At 33.3% G+C, this 10,220-nt stretch overlaps 2 protein-coding genes across 2 annotated transcripts; both read left to right on the top strand.

The window, feature by feature from the left end:
* The first annotated feature begins 2,716 nt into the window (after window positions 1-2,716).
* On the top strand, window positions 2,717-6,414 carry LOC133877534 (TMV resistance protein N-like). The gene is made up of 2 exons (XM_062315875.1): window positions 2,717-3,230; window positions 5,202-6,414. Exons 1-2 carry the CDS (start codon window positions 2,728-2,730, stop codon window positions 6,310-6,312), a joined length of 1,614 nt encoding a protein of 537 aa, XP_062171859.1. The 5' UTR covers window positions 2,717-2,727; the 3' UTR covers window positions 6,313-6,414.
* Window positions 6,402-8,971, top strand: LOC133877533 (disease resistance-like protein DSC1). Its single transcript, XM_062315873.1, has 3 exons — window positions 6,402-6,748; window positions 6,847-7,905; window positions 8,016-8,971. The coding sequence occupies exons 1-3, from the start codon at window positions 6,494-6,496 to the stop codon at window positions 8,643-8,645; spliced, it is 1,944 nt and encodes a 647-aa protein (XP_062171857.1). The 5' UTR covers window positions 6,402-6,493; the 3' UTR covers window positions 8,646-8,971.
* The last annotated feature ends 1,249 nt before the right edge of the window (window positions 8,972-10,220 follow it).

The raw sequence follows: 10,220 nt of genomic DNA, 5'->3' as shown, positions 1-10,220 counted from the left end.
ATACAACACGAATAAATAAAATAACAATTGTGAATTCTATATTTAGCGCTTAATGGAATTTGTTAAAAATTTTAATAAAATTTGACTCTATGGAGCGATTTGTAAATTAAATTAACCACAAAAATCTTTGAATTAATTTTGATAACAGAGGGAGTGATTTCTAATTTAGGCCATCTATAAGGATCAATAATGCAATTTTTCCTTCGTTGATTTATAATTTGGGGGGAGAATAGCATCACATAATAGTTTGCTTTTCTCTATTCTTTTTTATATTTTGAACTGTTGTTCTTCTTTATAATAATTTTTAATATTTTTTAATAAATAAATAATTATTATTTTACACTATTTTTCACAACACCAATCATTATACATAACTTTTCAAATATTCACTCATTTTCTACTATTAAAAAACAATTTTTTCAATCTCAAAAATCTAACACCCAAACATAAATTAAAAAAAAAAAAATCTAAATTCTACTCATCATCCAAACACATTTTTTTGTCTCGAAATCCGCAAACAAAATAAGAATTCAATTTTGATTTAAAAATCCAACACCCAAACAAACCACTAATTATTTAATTTTAAAATAATTATTAAAATTTAGAAGTTATATTTAATAAAATAGTTTAAAATTGTAAAGTATCTTAAATTTAGGTAAAGAATCTTAGGTTGTCAATTGCGGATTGGCAAATCAGTATCTCCTACAATTTCAAAGAAATTTGAGATTCTCAAATTTTATGAATTTATGTCATTTTATTCATCGAACGTTATGAAAAATACTACATATTGCAAATGTAACATATTAACTATGAAAATTGAGTTTATTTTTATTAGATTCTCACACTTTATGTTGTATAAAGGCTTTGAGCAAAGAAATGATATTTTGGTTTAGTAAAAAATAAACGTATCGTCAAAAGTGAAGAACAAGCTTTTTGGAATATTTTTTATTTATTTATTTTTTGTCTCGATAACATGTCATATATTTAATATGTAGTATTTTTTATATTATTCGATTAAAAAATAGCTTGAATTCACATCATTTGAAAATTTTAAATTTTTTTAAACTTGTAGGGGATCTTAATGCATAATAAGAATTAAAAAAAAAAAAAAAAAGAAAGAAAAGAAAGGTGGGGGGAGGGAATGTGCGGGGTTTTAACACTTTATTCCTTGGTCTTTTAAATTAAACTGAAAGAAAATAAAATGGAAAACCTGTCGGATTCCTCCATACCAATCACCTTTATTCCTTCATAGTTCATACCCAGGTGGCCAGTTATTTGGTGTAAAAGCAAAAGATAGCCATGCACTACGTTTTTGCCGTGATGTTTCCAATCACCTTTAATTTCCTTGGATTATTGCGAGAGAGGGAGAGACACTTGTGCGTCCACTTGCACAATTAGCTATGGAGGATTTGATGGTGGAAAGTGATTGATTGATGGTTCTTTCTCTTTTTCAAATTTAAAGAGCTCGATTGTGAATGCTCTTGACGGTTTTTTTTTGGGTAGAATCTTGAAAGTTACTTTCCACGAAATTTCTTTCTGCTTTATTGCCTAGTAAGAATAACCTGCAAGTTTCCTCAAAATCTGCAAATTAGTTAAACAAGCTTGTAATTTAAATTGAGTTGTGGTTGATATTTTCTAGTCTCTAATTATCAAGAAAATTATATAATACTTTGAGAATATTTATAGTTAATTCTTTTTAGATGCTTTATTTAATAAATTAGTTTAATTTTCATATCTATGGTGGATGGAATGATCTTGTCTTTGAGAATGAAGATCTAGAAATTATGTTAACATAATTGTAATGTGTTTCTTGAAAATATCATGAATTTTACCAATTCCTGTATTCCAAATGATATGCATTATGCAATGATCTTAAATCAATGAATTGAAGAATATAGTCTTTCTTTTTTCTTTTTTTGTTGTTTTCGGTGAAGCAAGGGAAAAATAGAGGGGGGGAGAGAGAAAGAGAGTTGGGTCCCAAACATTTTAGTATAAATACTTGGCCATTAACAAGAGAAAATTAAGGAGGTTCTTGTTTCCCTCTTTGTTGTGCTGAGTTGGATGGATAAGGTGTCAGTCGTAATGGAAATGACCCATTTGTCTTATCCGATATATAGTTATATACCAAGAAAAAGTGGTTGTATTTTACGAGTTATTTTAAAAGTTTTATTATGTGTTATTTTTGTGTCTCTCTAAAAATAAGATGGCTTTTAAAATTATAATTTGATCAAAATTTAAAAGTAATTAATCGCAAGCTCAATGATGATTTTAAAAGCTACCTCATTTTTTATTTGTAAAGTTAATTATTAAAAGCATTCAATTCATTAAATTCAAGTCAAACAAAACCTTTTGAAGTATTCAATAAAAAAAATAATATTAAAAAAAATTTTAACATTTACTTTTTGGCTCTTTAGAATTAAAAGAGATTCTACGTATGTTAAATTTAACTTTTTGATAAAAAAAAATTGGTTAAGTAGTAATTTTTGTATGTTTCGTTAAAAATTAGGAGAAAAATAAAATTTAAAGTGCTCAACTGTGTGAGTGCTCTTAAGTCCTTAACGGTTTGTTTTTTTGTAGAATTTTGAAAGTTACTTTCCACGAAATTTCCTTCAATTCTACTTTATTGGTAGTTACCTCAAGTCTCTTCATGCATATAATTATATATACCAAGAGCCAAAGCCTTTTCTCAAAATCTGCAAAGTAGTTAAACAAGCTTGTAACTCTTCGATGGCGTCCACAAGCACTCAGATAGCCTCTTCATCTTCCTCTTTAACACCTCGATGGAGATATGATGTTTTCCTCAGTTTTTACGGTGAAGATACCCGCAAGAGTTTTATAGATTTTCTGCATTTTATTTTAACACAGAAAGGCATTATCGTATTTAGAGACGATAAAAATCTCGACAAAGGAAAACAAATTTCTGATGAGCTCTTAAAAGCAATTCAAGAATCTATGTACGCGATCGTCGTCATCTCTGAAAATTATGCTTTTTCTAAATGGTGTCTTATTGAACTTGTCAAGATAGTCGAATGCATGAGAGATACGGGGCTCACAGTTTTGCCCATTTTCTACCAAGTGAATCCTTCTTACGTACGAAATCAGACGGAGACTTTTGCAGAAGCTTTTACTAGCCATGAAAAAGATCTCAAGGTTGACATTGAGATGATGCAAAAGTGGAGAGCTGCTTTGAGAGAAGTCGGCAATATCTCCGGATGGCATGTGCATGATAGGTAACATTATTACTCTTCTTTTTTTTTCTTCTTCTTTCGGTGCGTATTTTTTTTAGTGACAGAAGCATCTTTCTTTTCCTTTTTTGTTCTTTCGTTTTGCTTTTTCTTTTGACTCTAGGTAAATCATATATATATATATATATATATATATATATATATATATATATATATATATATATATATATATATATATATATATATATATATATATATATATATATATTGGCATCGTCATTATCATAAAAACTTAGAGTTTGCAACGATGACCTGAAGAAGTTAGAAAAAAAAAATGATTTAGATATATGATGTAGATATGTAGCTAAAATAAATTATCATAATAAAAAAATTTATAACAAATCAAGAATCGCATCAAAACTGTGACATGGTCAAAACATTACATCTTACTAATAAATAACAATATTTAGGGGACCGTAGTTGAAATCCATAAATTTTGGATTAAAATGCTAGCCATTTCTACTTAACCATCAACAACCATGACCCATACACCGTACCAATCCTTACACTTGTTGACAATTAATGAATAATTTTTTGGGTTAAACACCTTTTTAGTCTTTGAGTTTTGACAACTTTATTTTTTAGTCTCTGAGTTTCAATTCGCATCACAGATGATACATTAATTTTGGGAAATGACCAAATTAGTACCTCGGTTAACTTCTCCGTCTAAAAATTAACGGTCCGCCACGTGTCAACCTCAGAAGTTGACACGTGGCAATATATAAAAAAATTAAAAATTAAAAATCTTTAAAAATCTTTAAAAATTAATTAAAAAATTAAAAAAAAATTGAAAAAACTAAAAAAAAAAAAAAGGGGGTGGCTCACCACCATGGGGGTGGCCGGCCACCACTTTTTTTTTTTTTTTTAAGTTTTTTTTTTTAATTTTTTAATTAATTTTTAAAGATTTTTTATTTTTTATTTTTTATTTTTTTATATAGTGCCACATGTCAACTTTTGAGGTTGACACGTGGCGGACCGTTAATTTTTGGACGGAGAAGTTAACCGAGGTACTAATTTGGTCATTTCCCAAAATTGATGTATCATCTGTGATGCGAATTGAAACTCAGGGACTAAAAAATAAAGTTGTCAAAACTCAGGGACTTTAGAGGTATTTAACCCTAATTTTTTTAGCCTCTATCATTCTCTCACAAATTTTCATTGATTTCGTGCATAATTGCTTTGATTAACAAAATCAGCATTATGTAGTAAATATATTTAATTGGTTTATTTGTGATATCTTTAATCTTATTGTATATTAAATGTGTTAATTATTAGACACTTATTTGCTTCGGAATAAATACTTATACTACTTTATTATATGATATATTCAATTAACAACACACAAATAAAATCACTAAGTTAAGCACTTACAATCGTCTCTTCAGCTGCTTGAGTGCTAGGTGTCCCATCCTTTTTTGTGTGAGTTGCCACAAAAATTTCAGCTCGGATGGGTGGCTTCTGCTTTGATATCTCTTACGAAAACAGACAATATTCAAAAATCAAACAAGAGCCGAATGTGTGAATGTAAATTCAACAAGAACTTATATATTTACCACAAAAAATAAATCTCTACCTAACAAATTTACATTTCATGCATAATTGCTTTGATTAACAAAAACAGCATTATTTAGTAAATATATTTAATTGGTTTATTTGTGATATCTTTATCTTATTGTACGTGAAGATAAAAGAAAAAACATGATCGACTATTAAAAAGGGAATACATGCAAGATGTATACAAATAATTAAAGGACCAAGTAAAATTTGTACGCTATCAAACCATTGAACTTTTATAGTTAGGTGAAAAAAACATGGTTTTTTTATTAGACCGCATGATGAACCTAGCAAATCAATTTAAACCTTAAATATATATGGTGCTGAATGAAGCTAAATATTGTACATGATTAAGCGTTTTGTGTCTCTATGGCTATAGCTAACCTATCTTTATTAATACAGGCATGAATCAATAGTTGTCGAAGAAATTAGTAGAAGGATACTCAGTGGATTGAGTGGTAACTTCTCAAATGTTTCAAAGGATTTTGTTGGAATAGAATCCCGTGTCCAGGAAATGATGACCTTACTTAGTAAAGGATTGGATGATGTTCGATTTTTAGGAATTTATGGGATGGGTGGAATCGGAAAGACAACTCTGTCAAAAGCCATTTATGATAGAGTTTCTCATCAATTTGAAGCTAGTTGCTTTATTGCTGGTATTAGAGAAGAAACCAGAAGTACTCATGGTCTAGTTTCTCTTAAAAAACAACTTATTTTTGAGATCCTTGCGGAAAGGGAATTAAATATATGGACTGACCATAGGTTAAGCAGAGTGATAGAGAATAGACTACGTACTAAAAAGGTTTTTATTGTTCTTGACGATGTGGATGGAGAAGAACAACTAGAAGCATTAGCAGGGAGCCATAAATGGTTTGGCGAAGGGAGTAGAATCATTATAACAAGCAGAGATCGTCATTTGCTGAATAGATATGTGGATGATACCTATGAGGTTAAGGTGCTAAAAGATGCTGAAGCTTTATGGCTCTTTAGTTGGAAAGCCTTCAAGAAACCCCATCCTGAAGAAAATTATGTTGAATTGTCTAAGGATGTTGTGAGTTACGCTCAAGGCCTTCCTTTAGCTCTTGAAGTTTTTGGTTCCTTCTTATTTGATAGAGAAATGGATTTTTGGATAGGTGCCAGGAATCTACTGAAAGAAAAGCCAAACGCAAAAATTTTGGATATACTTAAAATAAGTTTTTATGGATTGGAGGATATGCAGAAACAATTGTTTTTAGATATTGCATGTTTCTTCAGGGGAGTACGTAGAGATAACATGAGACACATACTAGACAGTCTTGGTCACTATCCGGACGTCAATATCGATGTTCTTGTGGACAGATCTCTTTTAACAATCTCATGGGGAGGATTATGGATGCATGATTTATTACGAAAAATGGGTCAGCAAATAGTTGATTGTGAGTCTGCTGAGGAGCCTGGCAGACGCAGTAGATTGTGGCGTTACGAGGATGTCCTTCATGTGTTGAAAAACAATACTGTAAGTGTATTAGTCTAGACATAAACATAAAGAAGTATGTTTTGATCGATATCGTTATTTCTTCTAAGTATTTGTCAAATATTTCCACCAAACTAATTTCACTTTTCTTGGTTACTAGGGAACTAATGCGGTCAAAGGCATTGTCCTAGAATTGCCTTTACAGAAACAGGTGCGACTAAATGTTGAAGCCTTATCAAAGATGAAAAAATTGAAAATTCTTAAGATTAGAACCGATGATTGTGGAGTACTAGGCCTTTCTATAGCTCGTGACAATTATACACGCACTCTGGAATGGCATGGAGATCCTTCAAATTTCATGATAAGCAATGAGTTATGTGTTATGGAAATGTGGAGATATCCTTTTGAATCCTTGCCGATCAATTTCCAACCAAACAATCTTGTTGAGCTCATTATGCCTCACAACTACATCAAACAACTGTGGGATGGAAAGAAGGTAAGATTTTGGCTTATGCAAATGTATATTTTCTTCTTCCTTTTACTCTTCTTCATTTTATCTGTTTTATATAACTATTTATTAGTATTCTATAACAGAGTTTTGACAAATTGAAACACATTGACCTGAATGGCTCTCAAAACTTGATCGAGACACCAGACTTGAGCGGAATCCCAAATCTTGTTAAACTAAAGCTTGAACATTGTACAAGTTTGTCTAAGGTCCACCCATCCATTGGATCTCTAAGACAGCTAAAATGGTTGAATCTACATGATTGCAAAAGTCTTGAGAGACTTGTAGATGAGATGAGATTGGAATCACTTGAGTATCTTAACCTTTCTGGTTGTTCAAGACTCAACAAGTTGCCAGATTTTGTGGGTAATATGACATCCTTACATGAACTTTATTTGGATGGGACTACCATAAAAGAGTTACCATTATCATTTAAGACTTTGTCATCTCTTGTAAGTCTCAATATATCCTATTGCTCAAGACTAGAGAAAATCCCAAAGAACTTCATTAGTGGTATGGAATGTCTAAAGCACCTTTGGGTTGCTGGAAATGGCTCAGATCTCATTAGTCTTTTGATGCCTAATTGGTTCTCAAGTTTAAGCTCTTTAAGAGAACCAGATTTTAGTAATTGCAATCTATCAAATGGAGCGATCCCCAATGATCTTTGCTGGCTATCCTCACTTGAAATTTTAAATTTGTCTGGAAACAAATTTACGAGGATACCAGACATCTGGCAGCTTTCTAAGCTTGAAAAGCTAAATCTAAGTTATTGCAACCTATTGGATGGAGCGATCCCTAATGATCTTAGTGGCTTATCTTCACTTCGTTTTTTAAAGCTAAGTGGGAACAAATTTACGAGAATGCCAGATAGTGTGAATCAACTTTCTCTTCTTTTAGGACTTGACTTGGAAGATTGTAGTTGGCTTCAAGTATTGCCGAAGCTTCCATTAGGATTAGCATGCTTGTATATAAAAGCTTGTCCATCGCTTAAGATGTTCTATAACCAAATGGATGTGTGGACTTCAAATGAAATATTAAGGAGCACTGATTGCTCTTTTTCAGCCACTTATATTGATTATGATGGCAAACCCAGCAAGATCCTATATCTGCATCCACGAAGTCCTTTATGGATTGAGAGCAATGCTGTGAGTCTCTTACTCTTCTCTTTTTTAACACTCAAAATTGAGTTATAATATTGTTTCGTAGATAATAGTATAATATATGTATCTTTCTCTTTTTGGTCTTTATTTTACAGGTGAAATCTCTTTATACCGAGGTAGCATGTGGCCCTGCGCTGCTGGGATCAGGAATCCCAGAGTGGTTTAACGATAAAAGCACTAATTTATCTGGAACAATTCAAATGCATACAGATTTGGGCTCATATGGGTGGAAGGGGTATGCTCTTTTTATTGTTTATGAATTTCATGAGCCTGACAGAAACAGAAAAAAACAAAAGGTACATGAGCATGGGAATTCCAATTCTAGAATATTTGATGGCGGCAATCCTAATTTTCCTTACTTTGTTTGCCAATTTCATGCCAATGAAGTTGATCTTGAAAAACCCTTAGTCCTTTTTGACCATAGAGTCCCTTCTGTTGAGCCAAGTGGATTTTGGGTGTATATACCAGCTACTTGGTTCACGAGAAGAGCAACGAATGGTTTGGATGGTGAATGGAGCAACCTTAAGGCTTCAATTACAACAGGCAGCTTGGATGTAGAGGTAAAGGAGTGTGGGGCGAGTGTAGTTCATGAGCATGATGCTTCAGAGTTCGACCAAGTTCTCAACAGCATTTCTCCAAGTGGTTTGGATTTAGAAGGTGGTTGGAAATCTTTTTTAGATTTGATCAGTGATAATTATATCATAGTCCGTGGCCCTATAGCATAGGATCTTTTGAAAAAAAATCAAAGGTCTAAAGTTCGCCCCATAGGAAACAACTTCTTAACGGGCATTCAAACAAAGATGAGAAAAAGTTGACGTTATCAGAGTCTCATTTTCCATCCCAGAGGATAGGGCAAAGCAATAATTAAAGAAAATGAGAAGCAAAGCGCAAGAATGGCGAGTGAGGAAGCGATGGCTGCGAACACAGAGGCACCTCTCTCAACAACTCTACACCTTTGACACTGTACAAGAGTTTTGGTGGTGAGTTTCCAATTTTACTCTCTCTCTCTCTCTCTCTCTCTCTCTCTCTCTCTCTCTCTCTCTCTCTCTCTCTCTCTCTCTCTCTGTGTGTATTTGATTTTAGGCTTTATTTTGATATTCGGTGATTTTGTTCATGTTTTGGTGTTTATGGTGATATGGGTTTGTGTTGGTATTTTTCCTTTTTGTTGATTCGTGTATTTCTATTTCGTTGCTGATAGGACTGTAAACGAGCCGGTCCGAGTCGAGTTTTGGCAATCCCGGACTGGCTCGTTTTAAGGATAATTTAATCAAGTCGATCTCGAGCTCGAGCTAGGCTTAAAGACCTTTGTCCGGGATCGACTCGTTGGGGTAATACCCTAACTCGGGACCGAGCTCGGGACTATTAAGTCAGTCCTCACGAGTCGATCCGAGTGCTCGACTCGCTCAAGTCAACTCAAGCTCAAATCAAACCCAAAAAGTTGTTTTAGGTTCAATTCCAGCCCGAGTCCGAGCTTCGGGTTCAGGGCTCGGCCTGTCGAGCCCTAATTGGGTAGCTGGACCCATTTAGGGCTCGTTTAGTTCAAATTTCGAACTTGGTAAAAAAAGTGGAAGAACACAGATTCTAAAGATCTCAGAGACTCGGATTCTCAATTATCAGACAAGTAATTCCAGGCATTTACAAGCAAATTCGAAAAATAACTTGAATGACAACTAAGAAAAAGAAAACTACATAAATGAAATAAATATGCTCAAATAAAAAACTTCTCACACACCCAATCGGCACAAAACCACCACACAAAGACCTGTGACCATGAGAGATGGCTACCCCGACATGCTCCGTCGCCGGAGACCACCAAGCAGTGGCCACGCCACTAAAGCCAGCATCAAAGAGGCGAAGCCAACATTAAAGAGGCAAAGACCCACCAACAACCTTCCTCATATTAGAGTTGAGAAGACAACAAGAAGGAGAAGATTAGAGATGAGGTGGTTATTTTATTTCTAAAGGATTTCGAAAGAAGATAATGGAAATTTTTGCCCTCCACCATGTGTGTAACTGAAATCTACGTTATGTGTAATCCTGATCGTTGATCAAAATGACTTATTTCACGATTTAATTTAAAGTTGTTAGATCAAATCAGTGAAAGTGAGCTCATGAAGATGGGGAACACAAAAAAAAAAAAAATAGTGTAAAACTTGTGCTACAGCTATAACCACGATCCAAAACGAACGGTTGAGATTTAATCTTCTTGCAATTGGACGGGCGAGAATTGCTGCTTTTTTTTTTTTTTTTTCATGAGTGACAGGTTGCAGCCTTGCAGGTCTTGGTTGGCGTGTGTGGAA

The sequence above is a fragment of the Alnus glutinosa genome, chromosome 9 (assembly GCF_958979055.1).
Source record: "Alnus glutinosa chromosome 9, dhAlnGlut1.1, whole genome shotgun sequence".
Classification (NCBI taxonomy): Eukaryota; Viridiplantae; Streptophyta; class Magnoliopsida; order Fagales; family Betulaceae; genus Alnus; species Alnus glutinosa.
Note: the sequence above shows the minus strand (reverse complement) of the source record. Positions and strands in the feature narration are given on the sequence as shown.